This window comes from Plodia interpunctella, chromosome 29 (assembly GCF_027563975.2).
Source record: "Plodia interpunctella isolate USDA-ARS_2022_Savannah chromosome 29, ilPloInte3.2, whole genome shotgun sequence".
In the NCBI taxonomy this organism is placed as follows: Eukaryota; Metazoa; Arthropoda; class Insecta; order Lepidoptera; family Pyralidae; genus Plodia; species Plodia interpunctella.
The window spans coordinates 213,388-236,928 of NC_071322.1; the positions used below are offsets into that span (position 1 = coordinate 213,388).

General features: G+C 35.3%; 2 protein-coding genes across 23 annotated transcripts in view; both read right to left on the reverse strand.

Annotated features, from left to right (window-relative positions):
• Positions 1-1,059: 1,059 nt before the first annotated feature.
• The window catches only part of LOC128681948 (titin-like), a 36,362-nt gene continuing 13,880 nt past the window's right edge, over positions 1,060-23,541 (reverse strand). For 3 of the 22 annotated variants that reach the window (XM_053766302.1, XM_053766313.2, XM_053766315.2), the window contains 15 exons: positions 22,415-23,134; positions 22,038-22,149; positions 21,360-21,450; positions 19,588-19,852; positions 18,124-18,189; positions 17,856-17,888; positions 15,913-16,078; positions 15,377-15,559; positions 14,255-14,379; positions 7,200-7,278; positions 6,252-6,454; positions 5,753-5,976; positions 4,857-4,895; positions 2,464-2,614; positions 1,060-1,475 (listed from right to left, as the gene is read on the reverse strand). In XM_053766302.1, the coding sequence (XP_053622277.1) occupies positions 1,425-1,475; positions 2,464-2,614; positions 4,857-4,895; positions 5,753-5,976; positions 6,252-6,454; positions 7,200-7,278; positions 14,255-14,379; positions 15,377-15,559; positions 15,913-16,078; positions 17,856-17,888; positions 18,124-18,189; positions 19,588-19,852; positions 21,360-21,450; positions 22,038-22,149; positions 22,415-23,134 (2,508 nt within the window). In that variant the 3' untranslated portion in view covers positions 1,060-1,424. Of the gene's footprint in view, positions 1,476-2,463; positions 2,615-3,234; positions 3,311-3,792; positions 3,855-4,856; positions 4,896-5,752; positions 5,977-6,251; positions 6,455-7,199; positions 7,279-14,254; positions 14,380-15,376; positions 15,560-15,912; positions 16,079-16,819; positions 16,970-17,399; positions 17,458-17,619; positions 17,681-17,812; positions 17,889-18,123; positions 18,190-19,587; positions 19,853-21,359; positions 21,451-22,037; positions 22,150-22,414; positions 23,135-23,541 lie in introns of those variants that run through there. The other 19 variants (XM_053766307.1, XR_008406070.1, XM_053766305.1 and 16 more) reach the window with 19 other exon arrangements.
• On the reverse strand, positions 8,201-13,321 carry LOC135310008 (uncharacterized). Its single transcript, XM_064436916.1, has 2 exons — positions 13,041-13,321; positions 8,201-12,949 (listed from the first exon to the last, which is right to left on the reverse strand). The coding sequence occupies exon 2, from the start codon at positions 12,868-12,870 to the stop codon at positions 11,746-11,748; it is 1,125 nt and encodes a 374-aa protein (XP_064292986.1). The 5' UTR covers positions 12,871-12,949; positions 13,041-13,321; the 3' UTR covers positions 8,201-11,745.

The following is a 23,541-nucleotide window of genomic DNA, read 5'->3' on the forward strand; positions in this document are numbered from 1 at the left end:
AACAGCACTTGAACAAAAAATACATTTATTTTTACATGGTTAAACTTAATGCCAATTACAGATTCTTGTTTTGTAAATTAAAAAGTTTTAAACAGCTTAGAACAGAACGAAAAGAAAACAACAGACAAACATGGCTGTTGCCTAATGGGGACCAATTTTACATGCAATGTAACAAAGATTTATTTATTATTCTTGTTTGCTCTCCACTTACTGTGGCTATGGCTGAAAATCAACGCGTTGCTCCCCTAGGAGCAACATCATCGTTGAGCCATGACCTTTTTGTATTGCTGCAGCACACATACACATTTCTTATGTGTGATTGTTATTTACCCGTTTATTGTGTCAGTTATTTTTTTGTATTAACATTGATGTATGTGTGTGTACTGTGGCTACAAATAAAGTTTTTATCTATCTATCTATCTATTAAATAAATAATAAATTTCATTTAATTTTATTTCTTTGGTCATGGCGAGACATACAAGCCTTCGAGATGTGGTTGCTGCGCAGAATGTTCAAGATTCCGTGGACCAGTTTTACATCCAATGTCAAAGTACTGCAACAAGCTAAGTGTCAACGCGCACTGATGACCACCATTCGGAGGAGGAAAGCTGGTTTCTTTGGCCACATACAAAGGGGACCCCAGTTTGAATTTCTAAGACTGATTCTTGAAGGCAAAATCCCTGGCAAAAGACCTCCTGGCCGCCATCGACGAAAGTGGTTTGATGATATAAAGGATTGGATCCGACTTAGATACAATCAACTAGCAAAATAGCGGCCCAAAAGCCGTGAGGATTTCCCTATGCTGACTTCCAAACTTCAATTTGTTTCAAACAGTAGAAACTATACACCAAAACCTTCGTCAGGCAATCATACTTCATCACAGTCATAGTCTTCGCTCGGATAGAAACAACACTATACACCTAAACTACTAAATTGGTGAAAACCGTATGAAAATACATGTGTAGCTTTTGAGTCCATCGCGAACAAACAGAGAGACGCGGCAGAGGACTGTTTTATAATAAACTATTTGATGATGAACATAAAAATAAAGAAAACAAATTTCTTAGTTTGAAACAATATTTATTAAAACAATCAACAAGAAATACAAAATGAAATGTAACTAAAATAAATAAATATATCAGGACAAACCACACAGATTGAGCTAGCCCCAAAGTAAGTTCGAGACTTGTGTTATGGAATACTAACTCAACGATACTATATTTTATAACAAATACATATATAGATGAACATCCAAAGACCCGGGCCAATCAGAAAAAGATCATTTTCCGTCATGACCCGACCGGGGATCGAACCCGGGACCTCTCGGTTCAGTGGCAAGAATCTTACCACTGCGCCACCGAGGTCGTCATAATAAATAAATGGACATGCGTGTTCTATTTGTAAGTTTGGTCTTTATTATATATTCAGGGCTGAACTTGAGCGCGGCCCGCACAGGGGGAGATTGAACGACATTTCTGTAAACAAACATATTTAATTCGTTATAATATTTGTATATCATTTTAAAGACAACTGTGTACCCATACACAGCGGCGGTGGTGTAATGGTTAAGACGCCCGCCTGTGGATCGAAAGGTCCCAGGTTCGAATCCTACTCGTGCCACACGAGTTTGTATACCAATCTGATTCGTGTATAGTAGTTTACATCGACCACCACTTGTGTGGTGTTGGTGAAGGAATATATCGTGAGGAAACCTGCACACTGATTGACAAATTTGCTAATGTGTATGCGATCGATCGCCACGTGCCTACGATAGGTCGGACGTAGTCATAGCGCACTAGACGCGGTAGGTATTCGTAAAAGTCACGCCATATGGCTTTAGGTGACTTTGCATAACGATTTGGCACCAGTTTACCAGCAAATAACACACTCGGAAAAAAGACAAGAAAATACTTTTGACGTGACAACGTCTTAAATTAGGTTGCGGCTGGGAGTCACTTATGAAAAAGTGTAACGCCCGGTAACGTTACGATGAGTCACCGAACGAGAGAGAGGCCCGCCGAATGCCTTGCGTCTCTCTCCCACTCAACTATGATCGGTCTGCCGCGCGCGTAAAAAGACGTTGTCACGTAAAATCTTCGCCCGTAAAACCGACTTTACAGGCAACCATTTTTTTTTAGCAATAGTACCTATATAGTAGGGGGCTACCATGATATACCTAAGATAAAATACGCAGCACGTCATTGCGTCCACAAGTTCTCTCTTTTATTTACACGATATGCTAAAAAGAGACAGATTGTGGACGTTAATAACGTGTTTGTATGTTTCGTGGTAGGCTTAGGCAGGCTACACACTGCCGCAGGGGCAATCTAGGGTCTAAAGAAGGAAATGCACGTATTTAATAGAAAAGGAAGGTCGTCTTACATCTCTTTCTTTAAAAATATCTGCATCCCTTTTTGTAGTGCCTTAAATCGGAGCGTGTGTAGCCGGTCTTAAGATTCTAACCTCTCTATAGTCGGCCTCGGCGACGACAGGCGTCAACATGTCGACGCGCCTCGGCGGCGTCTGGTCCATATTGTGCACGAGCTTATACACGTCCGAATGCTGCAAGTGGTCCAGCGATACTGGCGGCTTCTCGTACTTTAGGAAGTTGATCCTGGCCGGAAATATTACGTTATTATTTTTTATTGTGGTGGAAGGTTAGGGATTTGAAAAATGAATGTTGAACCGTTCAGCCGATTTATCCGTTGATCCTGGCCGGACATTTTGAAAGTTTCCGAATTTAAAAATGAATGTTTACAATGGCCATCAAAGATTTTGTTTTATTTAACGCAAAGGTTATATGCATGTGAGAACTTGAGATTATGTGCTACAAAAATAATTACCAATTTAATCAATCAATTAATTAAAAATTAGGATGAAATTACATGTAGATACTTGGATTTTCGATTCGCACGATTTCGCTAAGGTTTATTTAAAAAAAAAGTTATAAAGCAAATGAGAAACAATGGCGTTTGAAAACTTAGATTTGGCGGGTTTGACGCATAATGTGAACGTCGCAAAATGATCACTCCGCAAAATGCTGTAGGCATTTTTCTCAAATCGAAAAAGGACTTAATTAACTTTTAACGATTCAGCTAAGTTTATTTTGGAGTTATTTAAAAGGTTCCATTTTGAAAAGGTTCCATTTTGCGAATGAGGAATGCACATCAAACCGATCCAGCGCGTGTAGGTAAATGAATCGAAATCGATGCCATAACAACGCATTCCACTCACATCAATGATTTTATCAAAATTCAAAACATATCTCACGCGGAGAGTGTGGACGTCCACCAGGTGGCAGTTCGACTCTCTGGAACGCATTATATTATCATCAACATTACACCCATTTAAAATATAAATAATAAAATCTCTAATCTTAGTTTGTATTTCAATATTAAAAAATAAATTTTGTCAATATAAAATTTGTCTTTTTTCAAACTGACTTGGAAAAAAATATGTTTTTAGTTTATAGTATAATCAATATTATTCCTTGTATGTTTTGATTCGTTCTAATAAAACCAGAATATTATTTACAAATCTCAAACTAAATTCTCTTCAGCCACTTTTGAAACTTCTATCAAAACAATTATCATTTTTATTTAATATTCAGTAATAGGTTTCGTATTGTGTAGGGTGAATTTCCTCAAATTAACTCACTCACTTATATCGCGAAACAAAGAGGATCTTGGCCGCTGATACTAGAATTTCTACTTCTTTCCTATTCTTCGCCACTTCTTCGCCAATCGGTAGGTTTATACATCCAAATTATTCCTCAAAATAAAATTTACATACCTATACTGCCTATTAAATGATTTCGTGTCTCCCCATGGCCAAATGACGTTCCAGTTTTCGATCTGCACCACATGCAAACAAACAAACAGACAGACATATAGCACACACAACAACAGGCATCACAACGATCAACACAAATAAACAAATACATTTTAATACACTTAAAACATTGATGAAAGATACTCAAACCAGAAACGACATTACACAAATTCTACACAGTACGCACACATTATACAAAGTATATAAGCAAAAAAGCATTGTAAAATTAACCATCAGTTAAAAAACAAACATACACATCTCTACATTATGTCTGATAGAAGGATATGTTACAATTATGTCATATTAGTTACGTAGCCTAGTAGAAACAAATTATGATATAGCATAGAGCAACACACTCATTCACACATTCTGCGTGATCAAAACGATAATTTGGCTCATTTCAAAAATTTTAAGCCGTTATAAATTATGTATTTGGATAATTAATATATTTGTTTTTGGTTGAATGATTTTATATGTTTCTTGGTTTTCGTAACACACACTGTGTCGTGCGCGGCGTGATCGGGTGTTACTCCATACTCTTGATAGCAACAATATACAACATAACAATGTGCACACATAAAAAAAATACAATATTTACAATACTAAAGCCAACGACAAAACTACTTTTAATTCTAAACATATAAAAATGACGACAATATCATTGATGAAGGTTTAATGTACAATGTTGAATATAACCTATCACTTCGTAAAATGGACACTTTGTGGGGCGCTTTTTGCGTTGTATACGTTATGCGTCTGGCACACGGATCAACTCAAAATTTCTTCGTTACAAGTTAGCGCAAAGACAAAAAAAAAAAACTAAAGACGAGTTACCAAATGAGATAGAATTATTTCCATACAATTTCCCGGTCCATATCATATAAAGGTCAAAATATATTAGCGTTCTGTCCTATTTCTTCTCTTGTATCTAAGTACGCTTCGTGTAGGAGTGAAACAAAAGATATAACGCAGCTGTCTATACTTTTCTAGGTCTAAGTAATGTGTGAAAAATGAAAATGACAAACCTTTCGTCGTATGGCAGTATGTCGCTTTCGAATGACATCCTAAAAACGACAATGTCTATGAAAACATTACAATAAAGTCACTAATGTGACATGTGGAGTACAAAGTAAAATGACCATAGAATAGGACACGAAATGATTCCATATTTGTTCTAGAGTTAGATAATTCAAATGTAGATATAGTATACTATACTCCACGGGTATTCTGTCGAGAAAGAGATGAAAATAAATTAGGGCGCTGTCTCTTCTGTTGGCTGACAACTCTATGTATGTTTCTACCAATCTTGAGCATTCGATTTGGTATTGCAATTTCAAACAAATATAGTTCATTCAAAAAAAAACACATATATAAATATATGAACATTACATCATATATATGTGGTTTAAAATCAGTTTTTTTTTTCACTTTCTTGACAGACCGAGTAAAATTAATTGTGCTCCAGTGGTTACAAAACGTGTAACTCCGAAATCCACCAAAATTAGTAATGTTTTTGTCCACGCGTCCATTTATAGAATACTATACATATATTTAAAATTATCAATGTACAAAATAAAACTAAAATAAAAGATGATAAATTACTAATATTAAACATTTAATAATGACTAATGTATCTTACTATATTAAATATAATGTACCAAATTGACTAACATACATTTGACAGTACATTTTTATTTGCTTTTTTTTGCTATGTTTGTGCTAAACGTATCTTTATGTTAACACGAAACATAAAACACGTAGCAGGTTGTTGCGTCCACACGTTCTCTCTTCACACGATGCGTATGTACCTACACGATATGAGCAAAAGACACAGCACGTGGACGTTAGGGACGTGCTACGTGTTTCTATATATCGTGGTAGGCGTTATTGCAAATGAATGAACCTTGAATTAATAACCAACCCCATTGCTTTTCCTTGTATCATCTCCGCTTGAGCGCTCAGAGTTTCCGCTATAAACTGATCATTGTAAGCGTCTTTCGGCCCGCGCCATTTTCTGCCGCCTGGTAACACCAATGGCCGCTCTTGGTCGCCATTCCCGAACACCGGCTTGGGTTTGCCCACGCGTGGGGTCGGCCGTTGCTTGATTTGCCGGGACTCCTGGTCCTGACGGATTTGCTCCATCTCCTATTGTTAGTTCGGTATATATTTGGTTAGGAAATATAATTGAGATTTTTAATTTACTGCAATTCAATAAATACTTGCTATAAATTAAATATTTTTTGATATTTAAACAGCAGCTTACTACAAAATTAAAAACATACTATTGATAAAATTTGAAGTCAAATATATTATGCCAGTTGGATTTGTAGTTGATATACTACTTCAAACAAAATATTAAAATAATATTCATTCTAATTTCCATATTCCTTAAAAACTTGTATTAAAAAACAGAAGATTACCTTTTTCTGCTTCTCAATTCTTCTCTGCTCTTCCAGCATTTCCTCTTCTTCTATCCTCAACTTCTCCATCTCCTCTTGCGTGAGCCTCGGTGTTGCCACATTCTCTACGACTGTTTCGTTCACTTCCTCAATTTCTTCATTCTGTTCTTTCTGGACAACTTCCCCGGTTTCTTCAGAGATTGTCGGCTCGTCGTCGTCTGTGACTATATATTTTTTTATTTTATTGTTTGACATCTATCAATGAGAACTTTATTTGCTTCACTTAATTTTGCTACCTTCATTCTTCTCGAAATGTCAAATGTCATTCAAAATAATGCCAACTCTTCCCTAAGTCTTATTTTACAAGATAGTATTACAGTTTATAAATTAAATACAAAATGTAATCACAATTTACGATTAGGACATTGTATGGCAGCGTTTTATTGGTGTCCTTCCTGTATTCATAAGAGAGTACAAACATTACTTTGAGCTAAAATATGTTTTCCCGCTGTTCGTTACGGAACTAATAAGTAATATAAAATACTTGGAGCTAAGAATTAGATAATTATATTTGTCTTTGTTCTTACAAATTGATATAATGAAAAACAAATCGAATCGAATGACAGGAAAAAAAAAACAATAGAAAAAACTAGATTTGTAGTGCGCGCGCAGGAATCAAATTGAAATTGTCGTGTTCGATAGCCATTGGCTGCCGCGCAATGGGTCGCGGGCGGGACGCGCCTAGTGTTGTGGTGTACTGGCGTAGACACCCGCTATAGCACTTTATGATATTTGAAGTTTACAGAAAAGGACTAACTTTAACGTTTTTTTTTTTTGTAACTTTTTTATTAATAGCAAGGTAAAATCTGTTTATTATCTTGTCGTTTTATTACGTTTTCGTTATAAATTAAATTTATTGATATTAATGCAAATTAATGCGATATTGTGTGAGTTTTACAGCGACCTTACCTTCAGTCACAAGTACGCACTGCCGAGTCTCCTCCACGGGCGCCGACGTTTGCTGGCTCGCTTGGATCGACACGGATTCCTGGAATTATACATGTATTTATTAACTTGTTCTTATTAATTATAATACCATATCTTTATTTATTATATTTATATTAAATTACCTTACAAAATCTATATATAAAAAAATATAAATAAATAAATATATTAGGACAAATCACACAGATTGAGCTAGCCCCAAAGTAAGTTCTATACTTGTGTTATGGGATACTAATTCACCGATACTATATTTTATAACATATACATATATAGATAAACATCCAAGACCCGGGCCAATCAGAAAAATATCATTTTCCATCGTGACCCGACCGGGGATCGAACCCGGGACCTATCGGTTCAGTGGCAAGCACTTTACCACTGCGCCACCGAGGTCGTCAAGAGGCGAAAGTTTGTCAGAATGTTTCTGTGCATGTGTGTATGTTTGTTACTCTCACGTAAAATCGTCTGGACGGATTGTTATGAAATTTGGTACATGGGTAGAATATAATCTGGAATAACATATTATCCCGAAATTCCCACGGGAGCGAATGCTCGTGACAATTAAATGTTCGTTAAAAATCTGTTTTCTTCACTTTATTGAAACGTAGCCATGAAAATATAAGACTGAAGTCAGTATTCTCAATAACTTTGATGTGTCATATGTACCAAAGTAGGTACAGCTTTGCCCTTTCATCTGTAGTCCAACCTCTCCTTCTTGCGCGCTGATAGGTATAACTATGTAACGCCACGCACCTCTTTAGTCATATCGCGTGCGCGCTGGCGTGATTTTTATTTCTTTCATTCTAAATTCAAAATTTTAAATTATTGTTCCATTTGATATTTTGAAATCACATTTTGACTCATTCATTACCATAACAATATCGGCACGTACCACACGTACGCTGTAATAATATATATAAGATCTTATCTTAATTCTTCAGGAGTGTTGGAAATAAACTCTTGTGTTGCTGTAAACAAAGTTTTTATTTTGTATTAACTAACATTCACTATTTCTTACTATCGACTTAAACTAACATTTTAAAATATAAAGGTACATACCTGTAAACAAAGAAACGACAATAAAGTTTATTTCTTACACTTTTTATCAAAATTATATCCACCAATTTATTTCACAATACAATCATCAACAAATTATTTTACCACCTCCTATATTTTGAAATTATTCTGTCTGACGTCTATCGACTTGACATTGACGTGACTGAACGCGGCAAATTTAAATAACAGAACTGTTTTACCAACTTTACCATGCTGCTTTGTCGACAACGCAAAGCGCGGCAAATTCAAAATGAAGAAATAATAATCTTATTTCTTTACATCTCCCCCCCTCGGAGGAAATTTCTTCTCGAAATTTCTATCATATGATATCACTCTTCTTATTCTTGTAGTAACTCCTCTTTACCTGGGACAGGAATAAGCTTTGTTATGTGGAAAAGATTTGATTCTATTTTCTTGTGACCTGTATCTACTCTATAAATTGAGTTAGAAATTTTTTCAATTATCTTATATGGCCCAATTTTCAATTCATCTAGTTTTTTCCTGTTTAATTTATTCCCATTTTCCACAAAGACCATATCTCCAACATTAAATATCCAAGGTTTTCGTTTTTTGTCAAATAATCTTTTATTGTATTCATGTGATTTTATAGTATTTGCAAATGCAATATTTTTATCCCTTATCCAATCATTATGTGATACTTCTTGCTTGAGTTGTTCTGGTAGAATTGATACATTTGTACCATACAACAGATAAGATGGTGAAAATCCAGTAACTGAGTGATCAGTTTTATTGTATATGCTTACACATTCTTGAGCTATGGATGTCCAAGCCTGCTTTTTCTCACTTTCATTGATTCGACATCTAATTTTATTCACTAATGTTTGGTTTAGTCTTTCATTAAGACCATTAGAGAATGGTGCATTTACTGCTGTAAATACTATTGGTATCTGTTTGTCATCCAAAAACTTTTTGAATTCATAAGAATTTATACCTGGGTATTGGTCTGTGAGAATCATACCTATGACCTCTGTTTCCGATATATTCTTGACAAGCTTTATGAAATCATTTGCAGTTTGAGTCTTCGAAGTAAGAATAAACGCGTACCTGGTAAAATGATCTACTAACAAATGAAGATATTTTTTTGTAGATCTTGAGCCTCCGAAACCTCCTATTGTGTCTATAGAAATTATCTCAAAAGGTCTTGTGGCTGGTCCTAGATGAGACAAGTGTCCAAATTTGCCATGTCCTCTTGATTTATTTTTTATACAAGTCGTACAGTTCCTACAAATCTTTCTGATGTTTGCTGACATTTCATTTGTAGAAAAGAGAGGACCAACCATTTTCTGCATTTGTCCGACACCAATATGACATAAGCTTTCGTGGACATTTTTAAGAAGTTTTAAACTGAATCTTTCTGATAAAATTATCTTTTCCTTGTTTCCAACTTTTTTGTAGTATAGATTTTCCTTTTTTATTAATTTATTTTTATTCTTTTGTATTTCTGTATTACTTTCTTGATCTTCTATAATATCTTCCAAATTTATCAAATTCACTACTTTTAATTGCTCATCTGTATTTTCATTTATCTCCAATACTGGGTTTCGGCTTAAGCAGTCCGCCTCGAGATTATTTTTCCCAGGAGCGTATTTTATTTTAAATTCGTATTGCGACAAATAATATGTCAAATCTCCCAGTTCCTCATCAGTTCTTGATTTTAAATTCATATTTTCTAAAGGTTTGTGGTCTGAGTACACTGTAAATGACCTACCCAATAACCAATATTGCCAGTATCTAACAGCTTCTCTTATAGCTAAACATTCTAAATATATAGCTTTCTTTTTCTTCTGGGCTTCGTTTAGTTTTTTTGAGAAATAAGCTACTGGTTTTTCTTTTCCATCTAGTTGTACCTGTTTTAAAATAGCGCCTACGCCTTCTATAGAAGCATCAGTGTAAATATTGATAGGCAAATTTTTGTCAAATATTTCTAGAATCGGTTGAGAGCATAATAGATTTTTTACCATATCAAACGATTTTTGACATTCATCAGACCAAACAAACTTCTGATTTTTTCTTAATAAATTGTGCAAAGGATCTAATATTATAGCGCTCCTCGGTATGTATTCGTGGTAAAAATTAATTTTCCCAAGAAACTGTCTTATATGCTTTTGAGTTTTGGGAATAGGAAAATTCTTAATGGAAATGACATTGTCTTTGACTGGCTGAACTGAATTATTTTGAATTATATGACCGAGATATTTAACCGAGTTTGACGCAAATGTGCATTTTGTGAATTTTAGTCTAAATCCTTCTTTTTTTATAGCGTCCAGTAATTGCGTCAAATGATTAATGTGTTCATCAAAACTCCTTGAAAAAACCAAAATATCGTCTATAAAATTAGCAGCAAATTCTGAAAGATTGTATTTTCTTAGAATATTACTTAAAATTCTTTGGAAAATTGCTGGGGATGTTTTTAAACCAAAGGGTAAGCAGGTCCACTGAAAATGACCTTCTTGAGTTACGAATCCTGTCTTCTTTCTGTCTTCTATCCGCAAGGGAATAGACCAGAACGCAGAATTTATATCTAAGGTTGAAAAAAAAGTACAGTTTCTAGTCTTAATTACTAAGTCTTCAATTAAAGGGAAAGGTTGAGCTTGAGGTACCACAATTTTGTTCAGATCCCTGAAGTCTATACATAATCTTGATTTCTTGTTATCCTCTTTTTTAAATGCTAGTGTTACGGGTGCTGCAAAAGGACTGTAAGATTCTTCTATTAGCTTGTTATCTAATAATTTTGCTATTTGATGTTCTATTTCTTTTTTATCTTCCATAGTGCATTTATAAGGCCTTTTACTGCAGTATTTTTCCACTGATAAGTCTATTCTCGCTTCATACCCATTAACAGTACCAACATCGTATTTATCTTTTGCAAAGACAGATTTGTATTCATTTATCAACTTATTTATATTTTCCTTTTTATCTTCATCTAAATGATTTATTTTCATTTCAAAGTCTTCTTCATTTACATGTTCATTGAAATTTATTTCGTATTTTTTTAAGATACTACTGTTTTCTTTTTCTTTTCCTGATGTGTAATTAAAAGTTGTACTAAATTCTTCTACTTTATCGACTTTATCATTATTTGGATACCTTTTCTGTATAATTTCTAAGTCTTCAGTTTGAATAAGTTTAAATATTTTTATTAAATCTAATCCAATTAAAAAGTCATACTTAAAATTTTTTCCATCAATAATGTACACATCAACTTGTTTTTCTAATCCAAAAATCTTTACTTTTAAGCTTGTCAAACCACTTGTCTTTTGAACACCATTAATTGTTATTAAATTTGCTTCATTTGTATAAGTATTGTTCTCGTTCTTTTTTAACTTCAATAATTTTGAATTTATCAAAGAGACATTAGAGCCTGAGTCATAGACTCCGTTTATTTGTAATTTATCATTTATAATTAGTTTGACAGTTATCAATGGTGTTACTATTAGTTTTTTTGATCAGCCTCGTTTAATTCTGCTTCAATTACTGAATTATTGACATGCCTAATGGAATTTTTCTTAATTTTTTCCTCTTCTTTTTCTTTAAACCAGCATAAATTTTCAGAATGATAACGCGAGCCCTTATTTAATTTTTCACATATTTTGCATGGAATTTTTGTTTCGGTTTTAACATAAGACTTCTGATTTCCATAATTTCTCTTGGCCACAAAATTTCTTTTATTCATCGAGTGTTCATGCTTATTCAGCTCATTAAATAAATCCATTGTATCTTTTAGAATTTCTCGGTCTATTTTGTTTAAAATGAATTCTGGTAATCCCGCTGCAATAAGATCTGTCAAAGTACCTGTATCAATTGATGGTCTCATCTCCAGCAGAAGTTTTTCCTTTTTTATAGCGTATTCTAGTAAAGAACCATCTTTGTATTTAAAAAACAGTGCGTAAGTGACTGGGTTCCATCCCTTATTGGCGAATGTCTCACAAAATTTGCTTTTCCATATAGACCATTCAGATTTGAATGACAATTTCATAATCATAGAACTATACCAGTCAGCGCAGGTCTTATCCAAAAACAATCTGAGTATTTCAATTTTTTTTTCATCCGATGTTACCTCACATCGCAAACATTCTTTTTCAAAAATGTCAATCCACAGATTTGCGTTGGCATTTTTACTAGTAAATTTTTCTAATACAAATTTTTCTGCAATTGATTTTAAACTTTGCTGCCTATTTGCTTGCGTGGTTTCTATAAACTTTTCAAATAATTTTTCTAGTGTACCTGACTCGTTCTTCTGCGCCACTTCTTCTTCTATTATTTCTTCTAAAAATTGATCTCCAAATTGCACGTTTCCGTCTTCATCTAAATAAATTCCAGCCAATTCTTGTGTCATTGTTATCCAGACTCTTCTTGTTTGGAACCTTTTTTTTAAGCTATTCTTCACTTTATTATATGCAGAGGTTTTAATGATTTCTTTGTGATGGCCAACCGCCTGAAACTCCTCAGGTATTGCATACACTTTGTTGTCCTTAGTGGTTATTGAGGTTATAGAATACACATTTGACTTTCCATCACTTCCGGGCAATAATGTAAATTTAAATTGAAGTTTCTCCATTTTTCATTAAAACAAGATTGTCGTTTTATAAGATCTTATCTTAATTCTTCAGGAGTGTTGGAAATAAACTCTTGTGTTGCTGTAAACAAAGTTTTTATTTTGTATTAACTAACATTCACTATTTCTTACTATCGACTTAAACTAACATTTTAAAATATAAAGGTACATACCTGTAAACAAAGAAACGACAATAAAGTTTATTTCTTACACTTTTTATCAAAATTATATCCACCAATTTATTTCACAATACAATCATCAACAAATTATTTTACCACCTCCTATATTTTGAAATTATTCTGTCTGACGTCTATCGACTTGACATTGACGTGACTGAACGCGGCAAATTTAAATAACAGAACTGTTTTACCAACTTTACCATGCTGCTTTGTCGACAACGCAAAGCGCGGCAAATTCAAAATGAAGAAATAATAATCTTATTTCTTTACATATATATAATAAAATATCTTAAACCCTTGAAGGGTAAGTGTTTTAATATGTTTCGGAAAAGTGTTCTAAATTTTACAGTGATTTAGTTGTAGTACTATAGTTTATATTGTTTTATTTACAGGTCTGTATTTTAGTTCCCTAATGGTTTGTTTTCCTAATGGTTTACGGGTAGTAACCTACGTGTACCTCGCAATACATAAGAAAGTCAAAATCAAAATCAAATCATTTATTCAGAAATTAGGCCTTCACAGGCACTTTTTCACGTCATATTCTAAATTAAATGATGTTTACCAAAGCTACAAACTACTAGCATTTCGGAACGACCACTGCTGAGAAGAAATGCCGAAAGAAACTCATTCAAACAGTGTTGGTCCCCATCATGCCAGAAGGGCTTACCATTTTTTAAATATACATTTATGTATAATTTTTTATCAGTAACATAACAATGTAAGTACACAATAAAGTACATGGTCAAAAGGTATACTGAAACATATTATGATTGTGATCAAGTGCTGATGAAAGGAATATATATATATATATATGTTACTTTCAGACACTTGAAAGAGAGGTTAGAGAGCTAACATGAGACATAAAATACGTAGCGCGTCATTGCGTCCAAACATTCTTTATTTTTTTTACATGACGCGTACACGATATGGGGAAAAGAGACAGCATGTGGACGTTTTTTTCTATTATTTATATTTATTTTGGGGTTTTTGTCTTTGAGACTTGTCAGTCCCCTCGAAAATGTGGACCTTAGTAACGTGTTACGTTTCTATACATTTCGAACATGGTAGACCTCCAGCGTATCGATGAAGAAAGCAAAATGTACCTACCTTGCATCAAAAAGTTGTTGGGAGTACTTACCGACTAATAATTGTTCTACAGCTTTATGACAATAGCGCAGCTAAATAGACTAATTTGTTTAGTTTATCACCTGAGCGTGTCCGAGCTGGTCGCTGAGCGCGCACAGCGCGCGCTGCACGAGGCCGGGCAGCCGCGCCAGCGCGCGCAGCTGCGCCCGCATCTGCTCCAGCTGCTGTTCTATGGGGGCGTTCGGATCTAGACAGAAACATTATCACATATACACACTCGTGTTACATTATGTACTATCTATATTATTATTATTTGTATCTCTCAAAAGTTTCACGGGCCGTAGCCCGGTCCTTTGAGGCTTGCATGGGGACATGGGTCCAACATGTAGAGGCCTTGTGAGATGTTTGATCTATAATGGTGTGGGGCACGATCCAAAGTGTGCTCGCAAGCACGCCACGGAGATGTACTTGCGAACAATTTTTAGAATGTGCAGGACTATTGGAATATAATGTATACTACAACGTATAGGGCTATTGGGTTGAATAGGCTTGTGTATGTGTATTCAGGTCTATGAGACAAAACTATGTCGCCTGCCTGACCAATGTATAAACACGGATAAAATAGGCAGGCGGTGACTCGCCAGCTCTGTCAATGGGCCCCCGAAAAAGGCTGCACGATGCAAAAATGCAGCAAAGAGGGCAACACTAGTAGAGCGGCTGAGGGTGTCGAGAGGTGCGGCTCCGGTTTCACCATCACGGGGCTGCCCGAGAGCGGGTTTCCCTGTTATTACGCCATTACGTGCAATACACTTCCACCCTGGAGCGAATGTTCTGCTCTTGCTACTCCACTCTGACCGGCCGGCTAAGGCAAGACAGAGGCAGGGACGTGTTACTGTGTGTATGTGTGCGTAGGTGCATGTGTGTGTGGTCCCCTGGAGATCGGGTCCGTGGTGACGCCGCTCACCAACAGCTCGCCACAAGCTGCCCTGCGGTGACTGATTGCACTGGAAATCCAGCGGGCGATGGGGTCGTCACATCCCTACGCACTTATTATTATTATTATAAAGAGGTGAGTGTTTGTGAGTTTGGCTTTGGTTGTGGCGGGTTAATATCCGAAAATACCGAACCGATTTCAAAAATTCCTTTCACTTTCTGTCTCTTTTCCCATGTGAACGTGTGGACGCAATGACGTGCTACACGTTTTATGTTTCACGTTAGCTCCCCAGAATCAATTTGTAACTCACCGACCATATTCTGCACGCTCGACACCAATTCTTCAGCGAGTCGGTTCTCCATTTCTTGTTTATTCTCCTCTACTGGGTGTTCTGGCTCTTTCTCTTGTTGTGGTTCCTCGTGGCTCTCCTCAACCGGCTCGGGAACTGGTTCGACTCTTTCTTCCTCAGATTTGGGCGGTGGCAAGGGTATGCCTGGAGTTATTAGGCAGGTCATTATCTTAATACTACTCAACTCTTCTCTCATAGGAAGAAATTTTACCTTGATTAAGCAGCACCTTTGTATTTATTTTCCTAAGACTGTCTGTCTCTTTCTTGTATTTGTCTCTGATAAATAGATATAAATACTTCTTTATATAGTCGTATTCCTCATGGCTGAGGGTCGTGGTCATTACGTGCAATGAAACACACACAACAACTTTCTTGGCACTATTTAATGGAGTGGTTTGCCATTGCCTTGTACATTATGAGTCGGTGTTTTAAGATTTCATTTATCAATTTACACGTGTTTTTGCAAATAAAATATCTTTTATCTTTATCTTTCTTACCAGTATCCTCTAAATCAGGAACTTCACTCTCCGGCAGTGGGTCGACGGCTTCCAGAAACTCTGGTACCTCTTCAGGCACTAATATGGGGTCTTCAGCTTCCACCGGCGGGGGAGGGGGTTCGTTCAACGCCCTCTCTTCCCAGGGGAGGGGTCCTGTGTCGAAACTCTGTGGAGAATTGACGGTTAATGGCATGGAGTGATATGACATGTCAATGATTTAAGCTCAGAGCCATTTCTAAATCTATGTTTGAGCTCGAATGTTGTGGTAAAAAAAAAAAATGTTTTGTCCATGGTCGAATGTAGTTTAAAAATGTATTAAGTTTTTTAATGGTTAAATGTTGAGTTTAAAAAATGTTGTTTACAATGTTTTATTATAGATCGATTGAGAAGCTGGATGGTCTGCGGTAGTGGCAGTTAAGACACTTTCCTTACAGTCGGTTGTAGGATGGGTGAGTTGTATGCAGTCGTTCAAATCAAAAGGGACCTTATGCCGGCTAGCACTTTGGTCTTTATTGCCGTTGATTTGTATTGGAACAACGGCAATAAAAACCTAAGTGCTAGCCGCCATAAGGTCCCTTTTGATTTGGACGGCCACATATATTGTCTCCTATGCTTAAATTTTTGGTGTAAGAACTTTTATTCGCGTTTATTTTGTGCGTCCATTCATAAGTTGTTATTGTTAATATCTCGGGTTTTAAGCGATGTATCACGATAAAACATATATACCAAATTTTAAGTTAGACCATCTGCTATACAACTGTGAAAATCGCATCAAATTCCATCCAGTAGTTTTTACATATATACCGACAGACTAAAATTATTTATTTTTATTTATTTAAAATAAAATGTTTTGGCTTCTAAGTTAAGACTTTATTTAATATATCCTGTGCATACGTAGTCTACTTACAAATTTATTATATGTGTAGATGTTCATGATATCATATGTTTTAGCATACAACAACGAACAAAGAATGTCAAAATTAGCCCAGTTTATTAAAAGCCATTTTTACATAACTAAATAATAGACAAGCAAGTGTAGTGGTAGTGAATGACATGTCTATTAAATATAATTTACATAGGATATATATATACTGCAAAAAAATTGAACTATCAGAAGGCCTACCACGAACAAACACGTAGCACGTTACTGAATTCCACATGCTGTCTCTTTTTTCCACATCGTGAACGCATCGTGTAAAAAAGAGAACGTGTGAACGCAATAACGTGTTTCATAGTAGCCCCCCAGATAGCTACTTCATCTGCGTTGAGAATTGTGTATAAATATTCCCTACACATGCAATGGAAAAACATTCATGTCTATAAATTACATTAATTATGATTAGCCATATGAAAACACGAATTTTACCTTTTCATTATCTGTCGTAGCGCGTATCAGCCTCTCTCAGTCACACACCTAAAGTGCAGACAGAAATAGGCGACATACCCATCTCGTTCTAATGTTGTGTGACTGAGAGAGGCTGAATGCGTGACGCGACTACCCGACTACGTCACGCGGCGTACACCCGCGATTCTAATTCAAACACGCTTTTGAAAATAGAAAAAGTATTAAATTAATTAACATTATTTATTCAACAAGTCAAGAAAATAAAATTTAATCGTAATCACATTTTTTTTTAAACTTAAAGTTATATTTATAATTTGTTTTGATAAGAATAAATATTGATATATTTCTCCATTTAAATTCACGGCACTATGTCCGGTCTATTGAGAGGCTTGCGTGGGGATACAGATCCAACACGTAGAGATCCTTTGGAGAGTTAATATTATTATTATTTTATTAGGTAGGTAAGTAGTTATTTTTGTAATATTTGCAATCTGTCAAGAACGTGAAGAAAATAAACGGCGCTGTCTCCTTTTGGCTGGCAACACTGGTATTTACCAAGGGACCTTGATCCATGGATTTAGTAAGTACTGCGTACAACCTGAGTTCCTACTAATTCCATGCCTTGACCATTCTGCAATGGCAAAAAAACCTTTTTCTAGACAGACTGTATGTATCAAGAACATTACAAATGTTTTTATATCTGTGGTATCAAGTAAAAAGGTAAGGTATTTAGTTCATTGGGTATTTTTTTGGAACAACAAAACTAGGTAAATTAAGTAAAAAGTCGTTAATAGACGGGAAGGTATATTTTATATTGTTTTTTAATTACAATATTTTTTTATTTTTATTATTTATTAAACATTTACCTCTGGTTTGTAATCGGGCGCGATTTTAGGCTTAGGTTGTTTTACTATTTTCACTTTGTACGGAGCCTGTAAAGAAACAAAGTTAATATTAAAAAAAAAAAACATTAATTTTCAAAATAAAATAACATTCATATCACGGATATACTTAATTAAATAGTATCCTTATGTTTTTCACCACTAAAATAAAACAAATAAACAAGATATATTTATATGATATGTCAGAGTACCAGAGTCCGTAGGGAATTTTTTTTTTCATATTATATATAGCATAATACGAAAAAAATAGGCCAAACCGGAGTTATGCGAAAAACAATAAACTGAAATAACGTTATGCAAAAGTACTTTTGCATAACGTTATTTCGTTATTGTTTGCCAAAGTAGATTGTTACGAACAATGTAATTAGGCATGCAAAAAGAAAGATTCCCAGCGTGTAGACAGAATAGAAAATATAAAAAAATCACCTATTTATATGTCAAACGCAACGACCACACACTGTCACTATTAAAATACCACTAACAATGATTTTCATCCACATCATGGTCGTTATACCTTGAATAATTGCCAATAATGATCTATTGAAGTACCTAAACACGGAAATAAGTATTATTAGATGATTGGATGCCAAATATTGAGTAATGATTATATCGATTTGGCATGGTTAGATCTAAATTAAATTCTACATCTTTATATAGATACCTATAGATAGATAGATAGATAGAGAATTCGTATATTTGATTTGCCACAGTCACATTTTCATCGGGTCATGATGGAAAATGATCTTTTTCTGATTGGCCCGGGTCTTGGATGTTTATCTATATATGTATTTGTTATAAAATATAGTATCGTTGAGTTAGTATCCCATAACACAAGTCTCGAACTTACTTTGGGGCTAGCTCAATCTGTGTGATTTGTCCTAATATAAAAATAAAATAAAAAAATAAACATTTTGCCACGCTCCTGTACTGAGCCATTTGTTGCCAACCACGCCGGAACCTGTCTAAATCATCCCGCCATCTTGTTCGCGGTCTATCTTGCCTGCATCATGCTCTACAGGAACCCAATTTGTGTGTTTATTTGTGACAAGTCTTATAATAACACAGATAATAAGTCTTATAATAGTACAGAAACACTGATTTTTAGTTATTGCCAACATTGTACATATCAAAGTTTTCCTTGGGGCTATAATTTAAATGGGAGACTCAACAGATGCGATTCTTAAAATATTTTTAGAAGGTAACCCCTTTTGGAAAACTAATCATCTCTGGTAGCCTTAAATTAAATAAAACCTGGATATCATGAAACATACACGTTCCATATCTTTTGACACGACGCGTACACGATATGTGAAAACGAGACAGCATTAGGGACGCGTTACGTGTTTATATGTTTCTTGGTAGAGCTCCAGCACTTCAAATTCGGTAACAACATCGGACAAAATTTTAAAAAATAAAATTATTACTTACCTCAACAATTTGCTCTTCTTGCACCACATAGGCGTGATACCCAAACTTCACTTTGGGCACAGCTCTCTTCGGCTTCTGCAAAAACGTCGTCCACTTCTTCTCATTCTTCTTCTTCTCCTCTTTACTCTTTTTCAGCAGTTCCTCGTTCAAGGCCTTCAGGACTTCGGAGTCTTTGAGGGACTCCACAATGGGTTTGATCTTGTTGAAGTCCACGCTGGAATTGTCGACAGCTCGGCTCATATGCGACGTGATTACGCGGCTAAGTCTGTTTCAACCATTTTGTTCTTGTTATTTTTGTGTTTCTGTTTAGTGTTGTTGTGTATAGTTTTTTTTTAATATGCTTTGTCAAAAAAAGATTAAAAATCCACATTTCCATCTGTCTGTATGAAAACTATAAACGCAAAAACTACCGTACCGGATTTTTGTACGGTTTTAATCAATAATAGTGAGTTTTGGATCCACGAGGAAGGTTTAGGTGAGTATTATGGTTTTATCCGAGTGAAACCGGGACAGGCTTGCTAGTATGGAATACGAAGAGTAATGAAACAAAAAAAATGTGTGTTGTTTGAATTATTATGTATTAAATTGAATGTTTTCATTGATATTTACATGATAAATAGCGTGTGTATATGAATAAAATTCATATGAATAAAATGTATCTAATGTAAATGTATGGTGAATTTACAAAATGGTTGAAAATGACGTATAGACACTATGGAACATGTTGAATATAACAATTCTAAGATCCAGTCAAGTACATTTTTTTGAATTAATTGAATGACGACCTCGGTGGCGCAGTGGTAAAGTGCTTGCCACTGAACCGAGAGGTCCCGGGTTCGATCCCTGGTCGGGTCATGATGGGAAATGATCTTTTTCTGATTGGCCCGGGTCTTGGATGTTTATCTATATATGTATATGTTATAAAATACAGTATCGTTGAGTTAGTATCCCGTAACACAAGTTTCGAACTTACTTTGGGGCTAGCTCAATCTGTGTGATTTGTCCTAATATATTTATTTATTTATTTGAATGGCTTCTAGTAGGTAACTAAGTATATGCAAGAAATTAAATTTGTGAATTTTTACAATACATAAATTAGTAAAATATAAGTATACCAGCTGCGCCCCGGGGCTTCGCTCCCGTAGGAATTTCGGCATAGAAATTACCCATGTGTATATTCCACCCGTGTACCAAATTTCATAACAGTCCGTCCAGTAGATTTTGCGTGAAAGTGTAACAAACATACATACACACGTACATCCTCACAAACTATCGCATTTATAACATTAGTAAATTTATTTTGATCGCACGAATCTCTGTTTTTACGGGACCACAAATATTTTTTTTTTTTTTTTAATACAGGTGGCCTAATGGTAAGCAAACACCGCACAGCCAATGGTCCAGCAACCTGATAATCCACTATTGCGTTGTCCATTTGAACCTTAATTGGCACAACACTTTGTATGCGTACACAACACTGTCTCTCTCACCCTTCAAACCGGAACATAACAATACGAGCACTGGTGTTTGGCGGCTGACATCGATGAGAGTGGGGTCCCTATGCAGATGACTTTTGCACTAAGAAAGTCTACCACAAAACATACAAACGTAGCTGTTACTAACGTCCACATCCTGTCTCTTTTTTCCATATCGTGTAAAAAAAAAAGAGAGAAAGTGTGGACGCGATGCGTGATACGTCTTTTTTGTTAAATGGTAGCCTCCAAAGTCAAACCATAATCATATGGTAAACGATTGAAAAAATTGAAGCTCACCCCATAACGTGGGCTTCTCTCAACATTTCGGATTCTCCAGATATCAATTCGGCTATCTTTTCTTCAGTCATGCCCGGCTTACCCAGTTCCTCTGTGAAAAAAGTTACGACATCGTATAACGCAAGAATTCCAAAATCAGTCCAGTCAGTTTTGAATGTGGTGAAAGAATATAAATATCGTGTGGAAACCAACGTAATCTAACATCAGCCGCAATAGATGGTTTGAAATACTACGGATAGATGGCGTCTATGGTAGAACTGACAGAACTGCATCGCGGAGTTGATGTTTGCAACGCGCCAGAACTTCAATGAGTAATTTACTTGTACTTAAGTACAAGTTTGAAGGCATATATACAAGCTTATGCCTAAGGAATTCGATGGCGCAGTATTTCGCCTTTTGCGATTAAGGGTTACGATGGTCTGTCATTGGTTAAGTGACAAATAGTTATCTTGAGCTCCTACGTGTTTCGGAAAACACGTTACGTTAAGCTGTTAGTCTCGGCGGTACCTGTAGTCGTTAAAACCCGCAAAACCCCACATCCGCTTCCGCTACACATTCCTCTTCTTCTTCTGCGTCGAATCGACCGTTCTAAATGCAGCTTAGTTTTTTGCAACACATTGAAAAAAAACCAATTCATAGACGAAAGAGATCATGCCTTAGTATAAAGATATGACTTACTAGCTACTTCTTCATCAACAGTCGCTTCCTCCAGTCCATCAACAATGCCCTGATGAGTTCCGAGGAGTTCTCCCGTAGGAGTCGTGTATGGTCGGCCTGTCTCTTGCGAAGGCTGCAAATTGGTGTCTTATTTATAAATAATCTGAAGGGCCACAACGAAGCGGGCAAACTCGTAGCACGTTAGTAATGTCCACATGCTATCTCTTTTTCTAATTGCTATCTCTTTTAACGAGTACGCATCGTGTAAAAAAAAGAGAGAGGAATAGACACATTTCAATTAAATTAATGATAACTGAAAAGATAGACTTTCTCAATCTAATAAAAATAATCAACATTTAAATAACTTGATTGTAAATTAAAAAAAAATATTGACTTACAAGATCTATATAAACACCAGTAACTCTCGGTTTGTTAGGCTCGGGATTAAATACAACAGGTCTGAATCCTTTCATTGGGTCTTCTTTCTCTTCAATTATTTCCACACCTTCGTCATTAAAAGCAACAATTCCCACATCAGTGATCACATTCGTTGTTCCATTTTCACCATTCGTTGTACAATCTAGGTTTTTATTACGCTTAGACAATTTTGCGTAATTGACAGCTTCTTCTCCGCAAATTCTAGATTCAACCGGTTCACAAAAGCTATCATCATCTTTTATAGAATCTGAATGACCATTTACCATTCCATTTATTACATTTTCAGGCTTAAATTGTTCATTCGTTTCTTTCGCATATTTATTTTCGGTTGCATCTTTAGCATTATCGCCGTTCATTAAAATTACTTTAGATTCAACTTTATCATCTTCAACAGAAAGTTTAGATAACTTTGTCAATGTTATATTACTATCTTCTACCTGCTTATCAACTTTTGTCCATTCCTCATCGATTTTGCTTTTTACTTCAGTTTTTGATACGGCAACTGTTGATTCTCCTTTAACTAACTTCTCAATTTTAGAACTAAATGTTGATTCTTCTAATTCTACGTCTTTTTTCGTTTCCATTCCTACTTGTTCTTTATATTCTTCTATGCTTTTTATTGTCTTGTCAATCGCTGATGCGAGCAGCGTTGATTTTCTTTCAATTTCCAATATTTCTTCCTGTTTCAAAATATATTGATTAGCGTTTCGTGATAAGTCGTACTTGAATGAACTAAAACTGATACATGCAAAATGATTTAAAAGATGAATGGCATGTTGCCGAGAACTGTTTATCATATTGGATAATTTATGTTCCAATCAATCTTGACAATGAACAACCTCGAGGCAATAATAACCAAGTATTTCAGGTGTTGATGAGTGTGCTGTGATATTTTAAAATTCTGATGTATATTAATTAACGACCTTCAGGATATTCTTTACGAACAGTTTAATACTTCTTTGGGATGTATCAACAATGAGAATGAATAAAACTGAACTTAAATTAAAAACAAACATAAAAAACACATATGTTTGAATATAGTAATAATGTGACTGTTATTTGTTGCATTGATTAATTTGTGATTGGA

Excerpts from the sequence above, each read along its gene's own strand:
- LOC135310008 (XM_064436916.1), bottom strand. The coding sequence starts at position 12,870 with ATGGAGAAACTTCAATTTAAATTTACATTATTGCCCGGAAGTGATGGA.